At 35.8% G+C, this 22253-nt stretch overlaps 1 protein-coding gene across 6 annotated transcripts in view; it reads right to left on the bottom strand.

Moving 5' to 3' along the window:
* LOC104589013 (glucosidase 2 subunit beta-like) overlaps nucleotides 1-22253 on the bottom strand; it is a 67016-nt gene that overhangs the window by 29738 nt on the left and 15025 nt on the right. For 2 of the 6 annotated variants that reach the window (XM_088903707.1, XM_088903708.1), the window contains exons 5-12: nucleotides 17816-17991; nucleotides 17546-17650; nucleotides 17199-17303; nucleotides 3411-3741; nucleotides 3199-3300; nucleotides 3004-3105; nucleotides 2840-2897; nucleotides 2590-2658 (exon numbers count right to left, since the gene is read on the bottom strand). In XM_088903707.1, the coding sequence (XP_088759833.1) occupies nucleotides 2590-2658; nucleotides 2840-2897; nucleotides 3004-3105; nucleotides 3199-3300; nucleotides 3411-3741; nucleotides 17199-17303; nucleotides 17546-17650; nucleotides 17816-17991 (1048 nt within the window). The remainder of the gene's footprint in view (nucleotides 1-2589; nucleotides 2659-2839; nucleotides 2898-3003; nucleotides 3106-3198; nucleotides 3301-3410; nucleotides 3742-17198; nucleotides 17304-17545; nucleotides 17651-17815; nucleotides 17992-22253) is intronic. The other 4 variants (XM_010247174.3, XM_010247176.3, XM_019196252.2 and 1 more) reach the window with 2 other exon arrangements.

Here is a 22253-nt window from a genome sequence, read left to right as displayed (position 1 = left end):
TTCCTGATAAGTTATGTTAGTAAGGGCATTATTGTAAGTTAGTTATCTTTTAAATCTTTAATATAAATAGCTGAGTGGGGTGGCAATGTATGCTATTACCCACACTCCTTTTCTAAATTCTCTCTTCGACTTCTTTCTCCTTTCTTCCTCTCTTTACCTCTCTCTCTCTTGTTCCTCTTCTATTCTCTTTTGTTCTTGTTGAATTCTCATCTAGAGTAGGACTGATCACAGTCTCTACTAGACAAGTAGTCTTAGTGCTGTTTGTGGACTTTAGTTATTGGGTCCAATAGTGTTTCTAAGTATTTAGTTATGGGTGTTACTAATCAGGGGTACTTTTGTACTTTATTGTACCATTATGTTTACAATCTTAATAAAAGATCTAGGACCAGCTGAGACTTTCTATTGTGGCAGCCCATTCAGTTCTTTCTCTTCTCTTCTTCTCCAAACTTCTCTCATTCTCTTGCAGGTCTGATAACAGGTAGCATCATTTAGTATGTGTTTTAGATAAATTTTATCACGCACTCCCCCCGTCTCTCTAGTGCTTACCTATGCTTTGTTTTAAAGTTTTACTATTGGAATATAAAAACCCAAAAATTTGAGAATGGAAATAGAAAGAAATAAGCGCAGGATAAAAGATGTTTATTTTTTCCTACAACTGCACTCTCCTTTTTACATTAAATAGAATAAGGGCTCCTCCCCTTGTCTTTTTGTTCTCACTATGCTAATCTTCATCTTAATTTTTCTTAGTATAAAGTACTTTTTTTATGAATAACAGTATTGACTTATAATAATGAAAAGAATTCTTCTATTAAAGTTTTAACATTCTTTAGTTGCTAATTTAACATAAATGTGCTCTATTAGGTACTTGTTATATTCTTGTGTTATCTGTGAGTATAGCTGAAGTGAAATTACTTGGTTAATGGTAAAATCTCAGGCTGGCAAGTGTGAGAATGCATGTCCAAATCTGAGAAGAGCCACTTTGTATGAAAAGAAAATGCTAAAGCTTAGGATCATACTCAGTTTACCCCTTCCAAGACCCCATATAGCTCGAATCAAGATTGGGGAATGGCCTTTATAGTGAGTACAGACCACCATACATCCTACTCATAGTAATCAAGGCGATGTCGAGTCATCAAGGTGAAGATCGCCTCACCTAATCACCAAGCAGTTTTGTATATTGTGTCATAAAATACTTTTATATTTTTAATATTTTTGAGTTTATAATTATAAAATAGATATTATTAAACTAAAACATTCATTTTGTGTGTTTATATACTAATTACTCTTTATTATTTTCTTATTTGTTAAGGTTTAATCAACATAGACATTACTAACAGCTATATTGAACCCTCAAAGACTTCAAAACCTGAAGCAGTAATAAGTTAAAATTTTGTCTCAACACGTTTTCTTTTATTCTTTTCTATGTAACAAAAATAGGGGCTCAGCCCCTATATATTTTTTGAATTTTCTTTTCTTTCTTCTTTTTCTTCTCATGAATATGTTGATTTTCTATACTTTAACATGAAGTTTATACTTTTCTTATGAAAAAAATGGATAATTATTAAGGAAATATTTTTTTTCTTGATGAGCTATTATTATTAAGGAAATATGGCTATGGAACCTAGGGAACTACCCTAGGATATATGCTTTTTACTTAAAAAAATTCATTTCCTAGACACCTGCCTAGGCGACTAGGCAACAAGCAAGGTTCAAAGTATTGATATGATGTGCATATCGGTAGTATCGTATTGGTACTTAGAAACGCCCGAAACTTTTTTTTTTAGTTTTTTTTTCAAATTTTGGTTTTTTGGGAAGCTAAAAACAGGCTTTTTTTATTAAAAAAAGTTGGGGTTCCGAAACACCTGGAGGTGTTTCGGAGCGTATCGTTTTCAAAAGATACGATACGATACGCCCGATACGGCGTGAATCGTATTGATACTTTAAACCATGGCGACAAGGCACCCCCCTTGTCGCCTAGCCTCGCCTTCGCGCCTTGAAAACTGACATCAATATTTTGCAATGATGATGTTAGCAGCCGGCCATGTTTGTTGCAACCAATTATCAAGTGAGATTGCTGTTCAGAAAGACCAGTAAATGGTTTTGGAATATCTAATGCATTCAAGTCCATTCTTCAGTAGTGCATAGGTCCAGCTTCTAAAGCCCTCCAGCTGAGCCACTACTTGCATGTGTATCATTCATAGCAGTAAACATTTCAGTGTTGGCATTTCACTGTTCCAGTACATAAACAAGGTGGTTTGGGGTTTTGTCAGTAAACATTTCAGTGTTGACATGTGTATCTGATGCAGTGCATTCATAAGAGTGCACATAAAAAAATATAGAAACAGTCCACAATAAATAACTTGTCAGAAAGTAAAGCTACCTAGTTTAAGTTCTATTCTAGGATTGCCAGGGTGGAAATACATCACAACCCTATAAAAATTTTTATGTATATGCCTTTAAATATTGCCACATTGTCTCACCAAATACAGCCATAGGCTTCCCCAATAAAGAAAGTACCTTAGAGGAATCATCTGTCAGGTGCAATTTTACTATAACAATTAGGAAAAAATGAAAATCAGAGGTACATACCCTAATTGGGTGGTACTATGACCTTCCACCTGGGAAGCTTTTTTAAATGGGCAGATCTTGTAGACGTACCTGAAAGAAAGGATGTACATTTCCAAAGAAAGGAAAATGAAAAAAAAAGTTCAAGTATGTAGTACAAGTGTAAATGAGAACCAATAAAGAAGAGTGACAGTAGTAAAGTTTTCCATTAAAGAATGAAAAAAGAAGGGGAAATTTATCAAAAAATTGAAAAAGGAAGAGGAAGTTTCTGTACTTGTTCTGCTTGTTCTCAAAGCAATGGTCATAAAATGAATAAAATTCCTTATGCTGACCTGAAATTTAAAGAAAATAATGAATCATAAGTAACAAATTTATGAACAACTTCTCTGAGAAATGATACTGGAATATAAAGTCTGGGAATCCAATTACTGAACATACCAAAATCATGTTTTAGCTTTTCAGTCAGAGTTGATATTCTTGACTGTACTTTAGTCAACTTTGAATTGGAGTCATCATATTCCTTTCGAATACGAGCAGCTTCTAAAGAAGCACAATGGAAAAAAAAAATGAATTGTTTTCTAATAATCTGTTTTCCATCCAAGAATTGCAAATTTTAAGGTTTTGATTTTCTACCTGATTTATCCACTGGAGTCTGGAACAGATTAAGCTTCTGTAAAAGTTTAAAAACTTTTTGTTGCATCTTCTCCAACCAAGATGGCCGACTTGTTTTAATATCTAAATATGGAACAAAGCAGTACAAGAAAAATAGAAGCATTTAGGCAATTAAAAACAACAGTAAATTGCAAAAGGAAATACATGCTTGTACTTAACAAGTAGTCACATACCTGAAAAATCTGTTTGGTCTTCGGATTTAGGTTTGTAGGAAGTGCTAGAATCATCATGATACTCTTCATTCAACTCATCATTGATATCTCCATCTTCAATGTCTTCATCATCATATATTGGGTCATCCTCATCATTTTCTGAAGCATAATGTCCATAGACTTCATCGCGTTTGCTCTCTGGGGCCTCTTCAGCAATTTTATGGCCTTCCCCTTCTGCAGCATTATATTCCTTGGTTTTTGATGCGGTATTTTCTCCTGTCCAACGAGAAGCAACACGACGTCCCAACTCTTCTTTTGACAATCCCTCAGTATTATCAGATACTTCATTCTGCTCAAATAGCAGCCCACAAAATTTATTGTGGAATAAGTTACATATACCAATTGCAATAAATGCACTTCACAAAGAGAATTTTGATTGTCAGAGAAGGAATTGAGGTCTTAAACATGGCGTGCACAGTTGCCTAATAATATTGCATAGGAAAGAAAAAATGAGTATTGCACAAAATATTTGTGAGGTTGTATGGTATTAAATTGCAACTCCATTAAATCAAGTTTCTAAATTGGACAAAAGTTAGCTGCAATCTTCAGATGCAGCTCCTGCTAAAGAAAAACTATTAGTTCTACCAGCTTCCAACTATTATTCAACTAGAAAGAAGTTGAGAAGCTTTAACTTTGCCAAAATGTAAAAGTTACAAAACTTTGGATATTAATTTCCAGCATTATGTGCTATTTATGTCCATTGAGGTATAGTGTCAAATGTGCCGACATCTTTTGTAAAGTCATCATACTTAAAACTAGTATGATATTATTTTAATTAGCAAGCAAACTTTAGTTCCTCTCAAATGTTGTTTAACTTCCGGCTCATGAATCAATTGGAGAAGCATCATTGGTGCCAAGTGGTTAGTAATGAGGAATGGGAAATACAATTTGGATGTAATCTGTGTGGATTTTAGAATGTCAAACAAGAGAGATTGCATATTCTTGGATTTCACCAGTTTTGGGATGATCTGAAATTTCTCCTCTTCAAAATTACTAGAATCTAGGGATGGTGACCCTTGTTATCCCAATAATAAAATTCAGTGATGGAACAGGATTCATGTAACCAACCCCATAGGACAAGCTTGGTTATTTTTTTGAAGATAAATAAAGAAGAAAATTCATTAAATAAAGAAATGTACAAAGTGATAGGTGATGAGGCATCACCCAAAATCAATTATTTAAAAGGCACGCCTAGGCGCATTTCAGGGTAGGCGCCTCTCCCAAGTCCTCGGCACAACCCTTTCAAAAGGTGTGTTCCTTTTGAAACTTTGACACTTTTTTGCTTTTATGTGTCTAGTGACTGGGCCAGGGGCTCCGCCCCCGACCCCATGCCACGCCCCTTTTGGCAACTCGAGCTTTGAGAACCCCCTATTTGGAACTGTTGTTCATTCATTCATCATAACAAAATGTCTTCTTAAAAAGCAATAAAAACTATACAAACATTATTTTTTGTGTGAGAACTAAGAATTTAAGACCTAATGTGGACTTGTTTGGGCTTGCCTCGAGAGGTGTGGTACAAAGGCCGCTCATAGAATCAGGAATCTAATATGTTTTACATCACATTAGCTACTTGAAGTAATGCAATTGAGAAAAAAAGAGATTGTGAGATTTACATGCTTGAAAATGTTTTATATATTTGATTTTATTTTTAAATTCTCATTTGAATATGCTTTACATGTTATATTTATTTATTTTAATATCAGATAATAGGTTTTTTAAAACATTTTTTAAATTAAAGTTTACATTTTTATTACTATTATGTTTAATAATTTTTTGCATTTTTGCATTTTTTGAATTTTTTGGCTTTTTTTTATTTTTTAGCCTTTTTTTAATTTTTACGCCTTGCGTAAAAAGGCGCACACATCGCCTTGCGCCTTAGGTGCAAACTGACCCCTGTGCCTTTTTTGCACCTTGCGCTTTTAAAACACTGCCCAAAATACAAATCAAAAGATAGAAACAAATGAAACGAACAGCCATCAAATACATATGCTTTCAATCCAACTAAGACACGTTCAAGGAAGACCAAAAAATTAGCTCCAAATTTTTCCTTCTTGAGACCCTCAGACTCCAAAACAATCAACAAAGGATCAAGCAATCTCCAACCAATGACAGCACAAAGTCTTCCAATGCTCTTCTTGTTCATAAAGATTCTTCTATTTCGTTCTTTCAACACCTCTCAACAAACCACAATAGGAATACAGCTCCACATGTTTCTTTGCTTTCTTGCTACAATTCACCTTTGGCCACTTCTCAAAAATTTCTTTGGGTAATCGAGATCCCATCCCCCCATCTTGAAGAGATGAAAGAAAAAGTACTAAATACATGTTATGTATATGCAGTCAACCATCAAATGCATAACATTCTCAGCACTTTCACATGAGACACATCTGTTTGCAAAAAATGCAAAGATTAAGTCTCTTTTCTTCCAATGATCCTAAGAACTTGTCTCTCACAACCAGCCAAGCAAAAGCCTCCACTTTAAGAAAATTGAATTGCCCCACACTCTTCCCACATGATGCCTCTATCTGATTTTGAGTCAGAATTTTTTATAGAAGGATTTTCCAGAAAATTTTCTACTTCTATTTCCCTTCCACCATCTAGCATCCGAGGCTCTAGATGAATCACCACATCCTGCAGCCTAAATAACAACACCAAACACTCTTCAATTTCTCTATCAAGCAAAGGCCTTTTGAAGTTGGGGTACCAGCACACCTCCCCATATCCATTCAAGACATTGAGCAATTGTAACATTAGACCTGTTGAGCCTATACAGTCTTGGATAGACATCACACAACTTCCCCACACTTGACCACACATCCTCCCAAATTCTGATGCTATAGCCATCCCCCACTTTCCAAGATAAACGAGAATTTACAGCTGATTGAAATTTCATAATTCCTTTCCACACTCACCCCATAAGAAGAGCTAACCTCCCTCGGGTCTCACCCAAGACTCACTACTCCATACTTACAAGCTATAACCCTCCTCCACAAAGCCTCCTTTTCCCACCCAAACCTCCAAACCCATTTCCCCAAAAGAGATTGATTGAAAGTCCTCACCCTTCTAATCCCCAAATCACCATCCTTCTTTGCCCTACACACACTCTCATCACACCAAATGAAACTTTTTTTGAGCCACTTTTAACATTCCATAAAAACTCCCTCCGAAACCTTTCAACTTCTTGACTCACCCCGACAGAATTTTAACAATGACAAATGAAAAATTGGAAGATTTGAAACGACACTTTTAATGATGATAATCTTCCCCCTAAATGACACATTTTCCCTTAGACCCTGCTAGCCCTTGCTCAATTCTATCCAAAACTGGCTACCATGTAGATAGTGAAGTTTTTGCGCCAATAGGTAATCCCAAACATGTGAAAGGGAATTCACCTATCAAATAGCCCAATGAAGCTGCACATTCTTCAGTAGTTTCCTACTGCACATTTCCTACCCCAATCATAACACTTGCTCTGCTGATGCATCCACAAAGCTCAAAGTATCATCAGCATATTGTAAATGAGAAATAGTCAGCCTCTCTCTCCCCACCTCAAAGCCCCTAAACAAACTTGCCTCCACACATTTGTTTAATAAGCTACTCAACATTTCCACCACCAACACAAAAAGTAATGGAGAATGTGTTAAGTCTCAGCTATCAAGTATCATGCTGATGGCACCTTTGAGGCATTGAGAGGTATATGTCTCAGCTAGTAGCCAAGGGTTATACTCAGGTATATGGAGTTGATTATATGGAGACTTTCTCACAAGTTGCAAAAATGACCATTGTTAGAGTTCTATTATCCTTGGAAGTGAGTCATGACTGGCCCTTATATCAATTTGATGCGAAGAATGCTTTTTTAAATGGAGACTTGACTAAAGAGGTATGTATGGTAAGGAAATGCAGGGCAAGGTAATGCAAGTTGAAGAAATCTCCTTATCGCCTCAAGCAATCCCCATGAGCTTGGTTTGATAGATCCAGAGTTGTACTTGTTGAATTTGGCTATACACAAATACAGTCCAACCATACCTTGTTTGTGAAGAGAACAGGCACTCAGGTTACCTTCCTCATTGTTTATGTTGATGATATTGTCATTATAGGGAGTGATTACAGAGGAAGTTCAAGCACTCAAGAAATTCCTTTAACTCAGAATTTGAAATTAAGGATTTAGAGAAATTGAGATATTTCCAAGGCATCAAAGTTGCTAGGTCTAAAGATGGCATCTTCATCTCCCAACGGAAGTATGTGCTAGATCTTCTCACGAAAACTAGGAAACTTGGTGCCAAACCTGTTTCTACACCTATTGATGCTAGCCATAAACTCTCAACCGATTGTGGTGAACTTTTGGCAGACAGGGGAGTGTTCCAGAGACTTTTAGGGAAGTTGTTATAACTTTGCATGACACGATCAGATATCTAATATGCGGTTAATGTGATCAGTCAGTTTAAAAGGTGTGGGAGGCGTGCGCCTGGAAGCGCGCCTCCCGGCGAAGCGCTCAAAAAACGCCCTGAGGCATGTGCCAGAGGCACTGACGTACGCCTGAGGCGTAATAAGTTATAAAATATATGGGATGTTTTAGTAAAATGAAAACTATAAGATGGTTTAAGTAAATATGTAAAACTATAAGGTGTGTTCTAGTAAATGACCCTAATAGAAACACATAAGAGTATACAATTGTTTTATATTTTCAACTTTTTAAATAATTAATAATTATTCATATTTTATATACTACTTTTAATAAATTTTTCATAATACAAAAATAACGATAATTAATTTCAGTTAGGTTTATTCATCAAACTGATGAAACTAACCAATCCGATCAACTCAACCCGAGTTGGTTGGTTTTCTAGTATTTTAGGTCGGCTTTGGTTAAAAAATTTCCCAATTTGACCAAGTTGGATCAATTTCACTTTGGCCATTTGTAAACCGACCAAAATCAAACGACCTAACAATGGATATTTATTAATATTTTATTTTTTAAATATAATTTTTAATATGGAAAAGTGGAAAATTTCCCATATTTCTTAGTATAAAATGTTTTATATCAAAAATCTAATTTTTAAATTTATTTTTTAATAATTGCACTGTAATTTTTAAAATTAAATTTAATTTTTAAGTTTAAATCTTTTGAACTGACTGACCAAACCAAAAAACCGACCCAAACCAATACAACTTGAGTGGGTCAGTTTTTACAAAAGGTCAGTCGGTTTCAGCTGACCAACTCACCAACCTGACTAAGTCAATTTGGTTGGCCAAATAGCCTACGACCAAACTGAACCAACTCATGAACGCTCATAATTTTATCTAAATTAATAGTTTCATCTCTAATAAATAACAATAGTTTAATCTCCAATAATTATTGAAAATTTATAGCGAAAATACACAATTATTGAAAATATATTTATAACGAAAAAAAATACAATAATTACAATATTTATAAAAATACAATAAATACTAAAAATATATTAGCTTAGTCAATAAATAGTATAATCTCAAATAATAGTTTAATCTCTAATAAATATTAATCAATAAGTTATAACAAAAATACAATAAATACAATAAGTACAAGAAATTAAATTTAAAAATTTCAATAATAGTAGTTTAACCTCCAATAATTATTGAAAGTTTTTTATTAAATAACAAAACAAAATAAATTTATACATAATCATTGAAAATACATTTATCACAAAAAACAATAAATAATTACTGAAATACAATAAACATTAATTTTAGTATATATAATTTTATAATAAATACAAATTAAGAGTTTAAAATTATTATTATTAAACATTAATTTTTTTGAAAGTTATTTTCTTAAATTATTACTTGATATAAGTGAAATTAGTTATTTACAATATTATGTAAAAATATTAAATTATTATTAATTTCAATATTATGGTATAATTATTTTTCTACTTTTCAAATTTTTTTAAATTTATTACATAATTTCCTTATTTTAGTATTTAAAATCTAGTTATGTTAAATATTTTGTTATTTAAAATGCTTAGTTATTTAAATACTTAAATAATATGTAAAATATTTTATGAATTTAATTATCCATAAAATCATAATTTATACTATTATTACATAATTTCATTATTAATTATGTAATATATTAAATTATTCTTAGTTTCAATATTATGTTATAATTAATTTTCTAATTTGAAGAACTTTTTTTAAATTTATTACATAATTTCGTTATTTTAACTATTTAAAATGTAGTTATGATAAATATTTAGTTACTTAAATATTTAAATAATCTATAAAAGACTTAAAATTTTTTGTTATTTGAATTTTATTTATTTAAAGGTATTACATATTATTAAATATTTGAAAAACATTTAAATTGATAATTCAGAAAAATATAATTTAAATTGTTAGTACATAATTTCGTGATATATTTTGTAAAAATACAAAATTATTTTTTGTGTTTTTAAGAAATATTTTAAAGTTATTATATAATTTTGTTAGAATACTTAAATAATTCTTAATTTTTTTAATCCAAACTTTCTTTAGATAGATATAGATAAAAAGTAGGGGAGAGGATGAATAGGAATTAGAGATAATTTAGGAGATAAACTCTCTACTAAATTAAAGATAATTTTGGAGATAATTAGGAATTAGAGATAATTTAGAAGATATTTAGGAATTAGAGATAATTTTGGAGAAAGTGGGGCATAGTGGCTAAAGAGAGGTTTGAACAAAAGAATAAAAGAATAAAAGAAAGTGCCCTACTAAGGGCACTCATGTAATTGTCTTTATTTTTTACAACAAAAGAATAAAAGAAATCATTGGGGGCTAAAGAGAGGTTTTGAACTACTCACTCTTCTTCCTCCTTTTCTTTCATCTTCTTCCTCCACTTTTCTCTCTTCAATCTCCTTTTCTCTCCTATTTATTTTCTTTTAATTCAGATTATTGCAAGTGTGATTTACAATTGAGGGAAAACCAAAGCGGTCAGGAGGGCAAGAAACATAATATGAACGACGTAAAGGGGGATCAAAGCATGGTTGGGGATAAAGAACAGGTGCAGGTGTACTTACAGGGTCAAGAGAAGAAGAGGAGCTTGTGGCTAGAGATGATGGACCAGCTTTTGGTGATGAAAGGGGTGGAGCTATTGAAGCTGGAGCAGCTAGCCTCTTCCTGAAAAAGACAAAGCAATTCTAGGAATAGGAGCTGAATCCAAAGAGCCTACAAAATCAAAAGAATGAAGCATCGAAATGGAAGTAGGATGTAGATTAGGAATGTAGGCAAAAAATGAAATATTTTCAAGGAAAATAACTTTGCAAGATAAACGAACCCGACGAAATTGATGGTCATAGCAGAGGAAACCCTTAAGGTCAAGGCTATATCCAACAAAAGCATATTTGCTGATTGTGAAGTGAGCTTTGTGCATTTGTGTGGTGGAAGGTGAATGAAGCATACACATCCAAAGACATGAAGAACAGAAAAGTCAAGTGAACAATGAAACATATTTTGAGAAGGAGAGGAATTATGCAAAATAGACAAAGGAAGAAGGTTAATATGGTAGACATCAATGTTGGCCGCCTCCACCTAGAAGGAAGTAGGAGCATGGGAGTTGATGTAGTGTGATCTGACTACTCCCCGTTGGAGGATGATCTAGCTTCCAATCGAGCAACGAGCTAGGTGAATCTACAAGACAGCGGATCAGAGAACCCAGGGTGGCTGACCCAACGAGGTCGCTCCAATGCTTAAGTTAGTATACTGTGATGCGAGCTGAAAGCTTTGAGAGCTAGAGAGTAGAAACATCACGCGTACCTTGTGCCATTGGGATTGGTGCCTTTATATAGTTGAGCCCTCGCGGGTTTTGCGAATCGGTTCCGAGATCTTCGTCTTGAGGGGATCCATTTCCGCTTTAATTGGGGAATAACGCATCAATTAATAAAGATTATCAATTCCGCCCGATCCGGGCGGGGAGAAGATTAGACATGTCGTTATGCGGCATGATCCTGTGAGGTTTGGAGTCGGTAGCCCCGAGCAGATACTTCAGTTCTTTAGTTCCAAACTGGATTGAATGCCGAGGTGCCTCGATGCCAAGGTGACCCTATGCCAAGGTGACTCTGTGCCGAGGTGACTCTATGCCGAGGTGACTCTGTGCCGAGGTGATTGAATACCCAAGCTCAAATGTTGCGAACTAGGCTTGCCAGGATGAGTTGTCGTCTATTTGTCAGGTCGTGTCCACGTGTCCCCTTTTCGCTAGGTCGGGCCAAATCACCCTTCATCAGGAATCATGAAGTAGGGTTCGAACAATGCTCAAAATGTGTTTGTTCTTACACTTTGCCACATGGAATGCAAGGACAAGATCTCTATGATTGAATTCCACAGTCTCTAAGGAAGGTTTTAAAGTCTCCATCAAAGTATTCGCCCTCGAGTCTGAACGAAGAACCCCAATATTTGCATCAAACTGGTTTTTGATCTTAGTTAAGAAAGTTTTAAAGGTGGGAAAAACCTCAAATTTATTTCTCAAAAAATATATCCAGGTAAAACAAGTATAGTCATCAACAAATGTAACAAAATATTTATATCCCAACCTTAAAACAACCAAAGATGACCAAATATCACTCTGTACTAGTTTAAAGGAACAAATGCATGCAAGGTACCAACCAAATGGTTGATAAGGTCTCTTGCTGGTCGTAGCGAAGACTTGGGATCTAATCCCGCCTACACCTTTGTTGGGGGGTTATGGATTAGGGGATGGGCTACCCCCTATTGTGTAGCCCTTTAAAAGAAAACAAAAAAGGAACAAAAGCATGTTCAGCATTAGAAGGAAAAGGTAAAACATAGCTCTTACTCAAGCAACAAGAAATGCAATCTTTATTAACATTATTAGAAGAAGTACCTTTAGAAGACAAAAGTCCATCACGAAACAAAGACTCGGGTTTATTTGCATAGGGATGACCAAATCTCCTATGCCATAAATAATTTCTGCAAACAACTTTAGAACTAGGGGTAGTAGAAAGAAAACAAGATGTGAAAGAACGTTCCGATGTCTTTTCGAGTTCCAAGGAAAATAACCGACCCAATTTACGCCCCTTCCCCTTCACTGTCCCAGTGCACTAGTCCTGTATCAAACAGCCATCATGGGAAAAGGAAACAATGTTACCATCCTCAACTAATTGGCCAATTGAAATCAAATTTGTTATAAATTTGGGAACAAATAGTCTTAAGAAGATGAAAGAAGGAATTAACAAATGCAGACAAAGACAGATCATTACATCCAACAATATCCATTTTTTGCCCATTAGCAATAACAATATGCTTATTCAAGGACTTGGATTTAACAGACTGACTAGTGTATGCCCCTGTCATATTATTAGAGGCACAAAAATCAATGATCCACAAGTAACTAGGAGAGGAACTAATAGGATGACTCACCAAAGAAACCGATGGCTGAAAACGCAAAGGAAATGGTTGAGGATACTAGCTACCACATTTTTTCATCTGTAATAACTCCAAAACTCTCATCCTTTCCTACTGAAGAGGTGGTATTCCATGTATTTGCACCTTCAATTGTTGTTTGGAAGGCCTTGTATTGATTATTCTTAGAACCTGGACCATTACCCTGCTAGCCGAGTAGGACATTCAGCGATTATATGCCCACGTTGCTTACAATAATAAGTACACAAATTTTTCTTCAAGAAATGTGAGATGACATGCCCATACTCTTTGCATTCATAGCACTATGGACCCATGGTCGATTGTGTAGTGAGCCTAGTTTCTTCTCTGAGAAGTTCTTCCAAAACTGTCTCAAGTGTGGGTGGAGTACCCCTATTGAGAATGTTTGACTTTATAATTTCATACTCAAGTCACAGATGCATTAGGAAGTGCATTAAAAAGTTCACCCAATATGAACCAATTTATATTCTGTCCATAGGTTCACGAAGCCAATATAATATTCCTGTATTTTCTTCTCACCCTGACTATAAGAAAAAATCTCCATCTCAATCTGATATTGATGAGAGATGTTTATTGATCAAAAAAAAAAGAGATGTTGGACTGTTGATACACCTTTTCCATATAGTTGAACATCTCACTAGCAGTCTAGAAACTTCTCACTGGAACAGCAATATCAGTCTAGAAACTTCCTTGTTTCAGCCCCTTGGAATCAAACTCACGGGGTTGCTTTGTGGAACCACCGACAATCCCCCACAGGCCATTTCCCTCAACATAGAACTGGAAATGGAACTTCCAGAAAGCATAGTTGGTCCCATTGAACTTCACTAGGAGAATATCCCTTTTCTCCACAACCATTTCAGCAACAATAAATCAAGAAACTCAAGAAAAAAGGGCAGCCGAAGGTCCAAGTAAGCCAAAACTTCATATCAGATGTGTGTCCAATCACACCACAATGAGAGATCATACCCAATTACAGATCAGCCAGTATAAGGTTGTGAACTGATGACATTTCAAAAAAGGTAAGTTTCCTGGACTGTCGAACAAGGAAGAGAGCAAAGCACCCCTCAAATGCAATCCAAACCAGAAATAAATTGTAGAAATAATTAAAGCAGACCTGGTTGACTTCAGATCTGAAGTTTCACAGTGACTGAAGTAGCCAATCAAGAGAAAGAGGGAAAACTCTAGGGCTGATGGCAATTTTCCAAAAAAAAATAAGAAACTTGTGCTGATCAATACAGCACCCAGAGAGATCCAAAGTTAATGTAGATAGGTCGATCTGGTAGGTTGACCTCACAAACCCAACAGATTTCAACCAAAGACAGGTTGAAAGACCTCCTCTGATACCATGTCAACTCAGTTCGAACAAAAGAGAGAGAGAACCAGATAAAAGGGTGTGTTCTACTGTCTCAAGCGCCCTAAAATGTTATCTTATATATGAGTTGTGTACAAAGATGAGAAAAGACAGTTATGCCCCTCAGCCAAAGAAGGAAAGAATATGTAAAAGACAAATGAGTCTCTACAAGTTTTTCCATCCATACTTGTGTACATCTGAGTATATCCTCTACCTTTTAAGGCCATTATTGTTAAATAATGTTAGTCCTGGCTATCTAGGTCATGTACTTACCAATGTTTTAAAACATCTTAGTATATCCTCCTCTACTGCTAGGGCTGATTCCACAAGCTGATATTGTAGCATAACTTTTCTCCTACTTTCTTCACTGTGCACTATGGAATAGGCCTGAAACAAGGTCAAACTCTCTCTAGTGAGAAGTTGTTGCCTCACAATCATATTCTGGATTCAAACCAGTTAGGAATTCAAAAACTCTATTGGTTTCAACCTGTTTTCTGTATGTCCGTACATCATTTTGACTTTCCCAATCAATTGTCCCTAGGTGATCAATTTCATGCCACAAAGAGTTCAAATTAGAAAAGTAAACTGAAACCGGTTTCTCTCCTTGCTTAAGATTATTGACTTCACACTTCAGTTCATAGGCCCTAGCAACATTAAGTGACTGGGAGTAGGTTTCTCTCATGATGTCCCAAATTTCCTTGGCAGTTTTGGCCCACAAGTAATTTCGGCTGATATGAGGCTCCATGGATTTGCACAACCAAGTCATGACCAAATATTTCCCTGAACCCATTTGGCATATAATGGGTCTTCCTTGACTGGTTTCATTACATCCCCCATCACATAGCCTAATTTACCTCTACCCCCAATAGCCATCATAGCTGACTGAGCCCATTCCAAATAATTTGATCCATCGAATTTGACAGTGGTAATTTGAAAAGTATTTTCAATTATGTTTCCAGCCCCTAACACACCTTCCCCTTGAGTCTTTAACTCAGTTCCTGTCATCTCTATCAAGAAATTTATCAAAAGAATCCTTTTTATGCTGAAATAGAAGTAATTAGCACCCAGAAATTGCTAACAGCCCACTTAGAATGTTGAAAAGGGTCTAGCAAACACCCAAAAATGTTGAAACAGATCTAATAATTTCCCAAAAATTATTATCAGTCAATCTGATTGCTAAAACAGATCTAACTGTTGCCCAGAAACCAATAACAGTCAGAATGCTAGGGTTTAACCAACTAGAACTGATCATATGTTTGGGAAAACCCTAAAAACAATTCAGAGAAATTAAGAGAAAACCAGCCACTCCTTCCAGATCACTCTAACCAACTTCTGATTGCTATCGATCTCAAAAGAAAACTGAAACTTACCCAGAAAGGCCTGGCTGCCACTTCCAATCCTTGTCTGAACCCTAATCTTGAAATTCTTTCCTTCCCTCTGATTCTTCCTGATCATTGGACACTTTCCAAGGCTCTACAACCTCTTGAAAGCTGCTGCACTCAACCAGTAATCTCCAAGAACAAGACAATGGACTATTCTTGCTAAAACTTCCAACCCTAGGAAGTTCTCATGCAATCGGTGATCGGTCTGATTAGACTCACATGAGAAACCCTAGGTTGGCTCTGATAAGTGATACCAACTTGTTTTGTAGAGACTAACCAGTCCTACACTAGATGAGAATTCAATAAGAAAAAGTTCAGAGAATAGAAGAGAAAGAAGAGAGAGAGAGAGAGAGAAGAGAGAAATTGTAGAGAGAAGATGTCAGAAAAGATTGTGGGTCAGTTAATGATTGCCGCCTCACTCAGCTATTTATATTAATAACTTAAAACATGATGAACTTCAATATTGCCCCTACTGTTAACACAAATAAACAGCAGCTGCAAGTAACTGAAATAACTAACATGCTAACAGCAACATAAATAACATGCTAACCAACTCTACAAGGAGTAAGGCCAATAGATACAATGATGGATCCTAATGTGAAGAGAATCAATAATCAGGTAGAACCACTTGATCTAGATACTGGTTAGGAAGTTGAAGCACCTAACCAACATTGGACCTAATATCTCCTTTGGTGTGAAAATGTTAAGCTAGTTCACACACAGTCCTTGAACATCTCACTGGGAAGCCATCATCAAAGTTCTGCAATACTCGAAGGGTGCACCAAAACACGGTCTACTATACAAGAAGGACAGTAGTTTGTAGTTAGAAGGCTAAACAAATGCCAATTGGGCCCGATCATCTTTGTATAGGTCTATCACTGGTTTCTTACATTTCTAGGAGGCAACTTAGTAACTTAGAAGAGCAAGAAACAGGATGTCATGGCTAGGCACAAAGAAAAAGCAAAGCATAAGGTCATGACACATTCTACTTGTAAGTTAATATGGTTGAAATACCTTCTAGAGATCAATATAAAAATTACAGAACATGTTAATTTGTTTTGTGACAATCAAAAGGCTGTTAACAGTGCAATTTACAACTAGAAATGATATAGCCCTGTGAAATGAATGATATATCATATAATGTGTCTTGATTTCACTATTATTGGATATTCTTTATTATTTTTTAATCTAAAATGACAAGAAAGTTAAAATATATGTATACCAATATGGCACAAAAATTTTATATTATAATTTCTTTCTTTAAAAACCAATGTGCAGACCATGCCTAGACAGGAATGTAAGTGCTTAGGCAACAAGGTACTCTGCCAATGATAACTAAGGTGCATTACCCAATATGTTTAAGGAGCTTTTGTCATCAATTAAAGCCATCAACTTGCAAAGATAAATCTTTTTAATTTTATTTTCCATACTGACTTATGATGAAAGAGTCAAAGATATTAAAGGCCAAAACTTGAAAATTGATCACATATGTATATGAAAGAAGATATCATAATTAAGGCGATTTCTTATTTTAACTGTAGGATAAAGATGAAAAAGAAACATCAGAGGTAAATAAAAGTAAAAGCATCAAAACTCAATAATTACCACTTCAGTTTTATCTGGAGGGTCCTCAACAAGCCCAATTATGTCATCATAAAGAGTTTCAGTGGCTTGGTTCTTTTCCTCATTAGATTTCTTCTCAGCTTCAAACTTCAAAATTGATCACATATGTACATGAAAGAAGATATTATATTTTTTTATCAATAAAGAAGATATCATAATTAAGGTGAAAGAGTCAAAAATATCAAAGGCCAAAACGTGAAAATTGATCACATATGTATATGAAAGAAGATACCATAATTAAGGTGATTACTTATTTTAACTGTAGGATAAAGATGAAAAATAAACATCAGAGGTAAATAAAAGTAAAAGCATCAAAACTCAATAATTACCACTTTAGTTTTATCGGGAGGGTCCTCAACAAGCCCAATTATGTCATCATAAGAAGTTTCAGTGGCTTGATTCTTTTCCTCTTCAGCTTTCTTCTCAGCTTCAAACTTCAAAATTGATCACATATGTACATGAAAGAAGATATCATTTTTTTATCAATAAAGAAGATATCATAATTAAGGTGATTTCTTCTTTTAACTGTAGGATAACAGATGAAAAAGATTAAATATCATAGAGATAAATAAAAGTAAAGCATCAAAGTCAATAATTACCACTTTAGTTTCATCTGAAGGGTCCTCCAAAAGCCCAATTACATCATCATAAGAAGTTTCAGTGGCTTGATTCTTTTCCTCATCAGCTTTCTTCTCGGCTTCCTTTTTTCTCTTCTCTTCTTTCTCTTTCTCCAAGCGCTCTTGCTCTTCTGCCTTCTCTATCTGTTCCTTACGACCTGTAAGGAAGAAGAAGAAAAGGTGCTGTTGATTGTTATACAACAGAAAGATTCACATTAACAATTAATTTTTTTATCAATAACTATGGCTTTCATTAATATTAAATAGTAAAAGAAAGAGTACAAACCAAAAATTCTGGAGCTTAGATATTTCTCTCAAGGTAGTTTTTTTTCTGTAGATTTCTCCAATGCTTCTCATTGGTTGGCCACGCAGAGTGTTTTGCTTATCACTTCCATTTCCCTTTAACTCGTTCTTGAAAACACAGTGCTTTCTTGAGAAAACACTCAACAAAAGTACAGAACTCATGGATTTAGACGACCAAAGAGATGGGGAAGAAGAAAAGGGGTTTTAGTTTTGGAAAAGTGACAACTGACGAGGGAAGAATAAATGGGAATTGGTTGCCGCCAAAAGCTCTATTATGAGAGTTTTTTTTTTGGTAATAAATAAAAAAGAAAATTTATTAATAAAAGAAAGCGGTACATCTGATAGTGATGAATATCACCAGAAAACAAAGCTACAAAAGAGAGGGAAACAAACAAAAAGGAGACACTCAATAGAAAAAAAGAGAGATACATAAACCAAACATAAGGAAAACTTTAAAGCCAGCTCCAGAATGTTCCAAAAACCAGAACCAAGGTCTTCTTTTGTAATTCCTTCAAACTTTGGGAGAATGAGAACCCAGTCCATAATCCTTTTACAGCATAGTAATGTGATATGCTCCCTTGTTCGAGCCTTCTCTTCGAATATTTTTCTATTTATTTCTTTCCAAATTTCCCAGCAGACAGCAAAAGGAATGTAGCTCCAGGCGATCTTTGCCTTAACATTTCCCCTTACATTTGGCCACTTGGAGAAAATCTCCTCCACTGAATTAGGAGACCACCTGCTAGTCTTTTTTTTTATCAGCAAAAAAACTTTCATTAATAACAGAGAAATTAAGTTACAATAGATAAAGATTGCAGAGCGACCGACTGCAATCTCCAGTAATTAGTTACAATTCTTCCCAGTACAAGGAAGATCTATTTGCCCCTTGTTTTGCTAGCGTATCCGCCATCCCACTTTCATCCCGTTTGACCCAACTAAACTTATAGTTGAACTTCCTTACAATTGTGTCAATTTCTCTGAAGACAAATTTGAGCTTCCAAGGTGCTGATGTGGTGTTTTTGGCCCAAGAGATGACCAATAGTAAATCTCCTTCTATTTCCAAGTCTGTTGTTCCTATTTCCATCTTTAGACCTTGAAGTGGCTAGAGATTCAGCCTGTATTGAATCACCAAAACCTATTGGTCCTGAATAGAGTGCCACCACCACACCCAGATGACTTCTAAACACACCCCCTATGCCTGCCCTTCCTGGGTTGCCAAGAGAACTCCCATCAAAATTCAGTTTTAGTTTGTTTAGTGCCGGTGGCTTCCATTCCATACATACAGGTACTTTGGGTATATCTGTTTGTGCTACTTCAGCCCAATTTCTTAGGATCTCATTCGTGGAGTAGTTTCGGAATATTTTCATAGTCTTCACCCAATGTGCAGTTCTGATTTTTATGGCTTCAATAACTTCCTCCTTTGTTTTGCTTTTTCCAAAAAAGATTCTTAGGTTTCTTTCCTCCCATATAGTCCATACTGTAGCTGCTCTTACTGCCTTCCATAAGCACTTTCCTCTTTTCTTATGTTGACACAGGAAGGAGGGGTTGAATAGGCTTACCACATCCTGTGGGGGAAACCATCTGCATCCAAAGAGAGAACAAACAACATTCCAAATACCAGAAGCAAAAGAGCAAGATAAAAGTAAGTGGGTTAGAGTTCCACCACATCCCAAACAAAGGACACACACATGAGGAGAGAGGCAATTGTTTGGCCTCCTTTTCTGTAGCACATCACAAGTGTTTACCTTCCCTAGGAACACTTCCCAATAGAAAGCTTGTACTTTTGGAGGGATCAGTTTAGACCAGATTTCTCTCACTGGGAAGTTCACCCCCATAGGATCAATGTGAGTGAGCAAACCAAAGAAAGATGCACAGGAAAATAAACCATCAGAAGTTGGGGACCAAACTCTACAATCAGCTATAGATTGGTCCAAGTAGACCTTCTCAAGTATTGAAATCAAAAGCACTAGAGACTCACACTCATTTTCCCTCAACCCTCTTCTGAAACAAAAATCCCAAGAGATCCCTGAATCTGAAAGCACACCAAACCTAGCAACAGGTTTATTTTTATGGTTTGATAAGGAGTAGAGGTCTGGGAATTTGATCATAAGAAGCACTTCCCCAACCCAAAGGTCTTCCCAGAATAAAACTTTGTTACCACAACCAACATCGAACCTGATAGATTGAAGAAAAGTTGGATATACCTCAAAGATTGCCTTCCAGGGAGAAGATGGAGCTGCATTGGGGGCTAGTTTTGCATCCCAGCCGTTGTCTGCTTCACCATGTAAGCTTTTATTGACCCTATGCCACAATCTTTCTTCTTCACAAGGGAATCTCCACAGCCATTTCCCTAAAAGGGCCTTGTTTTTCTTCAATAGGTTCCCTATACCTAATCCACCCTGCTCCTTAGAGTTATAGACTTGCTCCCACTTCACTAAATGATCTTTCTTTTCTTCACCTGGTTCCCACAAAAAGTCCCTCATAATCTTCTCCAACTTCCTAGCTACTTTCACTGGGATCTTAAATGTGGAAAGGAAATAAGTGGGTAGGTTTGTTAGGGTTGATTTTATCAAGGTAATTCTTCCCCCCAAGGATATATAATTTCTCTTCCACATTGTCAACTTCTTTATGAACCTCTCTACCACCGGTTTCCAAAAACTTTCGGCTTTCGGATTCCCACCCAAGGGCATACCTAAGTACTCCATAGGCCAATTTTTCACTTCACAACCTAGCAGATTTGCCATGGCTTGGATGTCCCCCCCTTCAATGTTGATTCCAGCTATACAACTTTTTCCCCAATTGACTTTTAGTTTGGAGGCCTGTTGAAATTCATCCACCAATCTTTTAAGATTCCTTAGACTGGATTCATCACAACTTTCACAGAAAATGATTGTCATCAGCAGATTGCAAATGAGACACCACCGCTTCTGATCTACCCATTCTCCAACCTTTGAACTAGTTTTCTTGATCAGCCTTGATGATTTGTCTACTCAAAACCTCAGCTACAAAGGTGAATAAGAATGGGGATAAGGAATCACCCTGTCTTAGTCCTCTTTTAACCTGGAAGAAGTCCTTTGCTACCCCATTCATCAAAATAGAGAAGCGTGCTGAGCTAATACATTCTTCAATCCACATCCGCCATCTTTCACCTAGCCCCATCTTTTCCATTAAATTCAACAAGAAGGACCAATCCACCATATTATAAGCTTTTTCTAGGTCCAATTTACAAATCAAACCTTTGCCACCTTGTTTTCTCTTAGCTGCCACACACTCATTTGCCACTAAGATTTGACCCACAATTTGTCTCCCTTCTACAAAAGCTCCTTGGTTTTGAGAGATAACATAGGGCAATACAGTCTTCAACCTAGCCAGGACTTTAGCAATGATTTTATATAAGCTACCCACTAGACTTATCAGTCTGTAATCCTTAGGGGTTTTGGCCTCCTTTTTTGGCACTAAAGCAATAAAAGTTGCATTTGCTCCAGGTGACAATTTTCCTTCTTAAAAGAACTCCACAAATACATCCATTAATATCTTTCAAAATTTCCCAACAATCTTGATAGAAAGCCATTGAAAATCCATCTAGCCCCGGAGCTTTAGATCTATCCATCGAGAATATTGCTTCATGTATCTCCTCAATAGTGAAGGCTCTTTCTAGTAGGACAACTTCAGATTCTGGCACTCTGTCCCACTATAAATCTCCCACTTCTGCAATGTTTTCATCAGAGGATGCTAGGATTGAGTTAAAATGATCCATAAAGCATCTTTCAATTTCCTCTTTTGCAATTATTATTCTTCTCTCCACCTCTATACTAGAAATTTGATTTTTCCGTCTTCTCCCATTTGCTAGGGAGTGGAAAAATCAGGTATTTCCATCCCCCTCCAAAAGCCATTTACATCTAGATTTTTGCCTCCAAGAAATCTCTTCTTTTCTTAGGATCTCTTCCAATTGCACTTTTAAGTTCCTTCTTTCTACTCTATCCTCCAACCCACACTCTTTCTGGGCCTCCTTTTGGTCCACTTCCTCTATCTTCCTAGCTAAATCCTCCTTTATGACCTCAAGTTTTCCAAATTCCTCTTTGTTCCACTCATTGACCTTTTCCTTCAATCTTTTCAGTTT

Source organism: Nelumbo nucifera, chromosome 4 (assembly GCF_055504915.1).
Source record: "Nelumbo nucifera cultivar China Antique chromosome 4, China Antique-T2T, whole genome shotgun sequence".
Lineage (NCBI taxonomy): Eukaryota > Viridiplantae > Streptophyta > Magnoliopsida > Proteales > Nelumbonaceae > Nelumbo > Nelumbo nucifera.
This window is presented reverse-complemented; position numbering and strand designations above follow the sequence as displayed.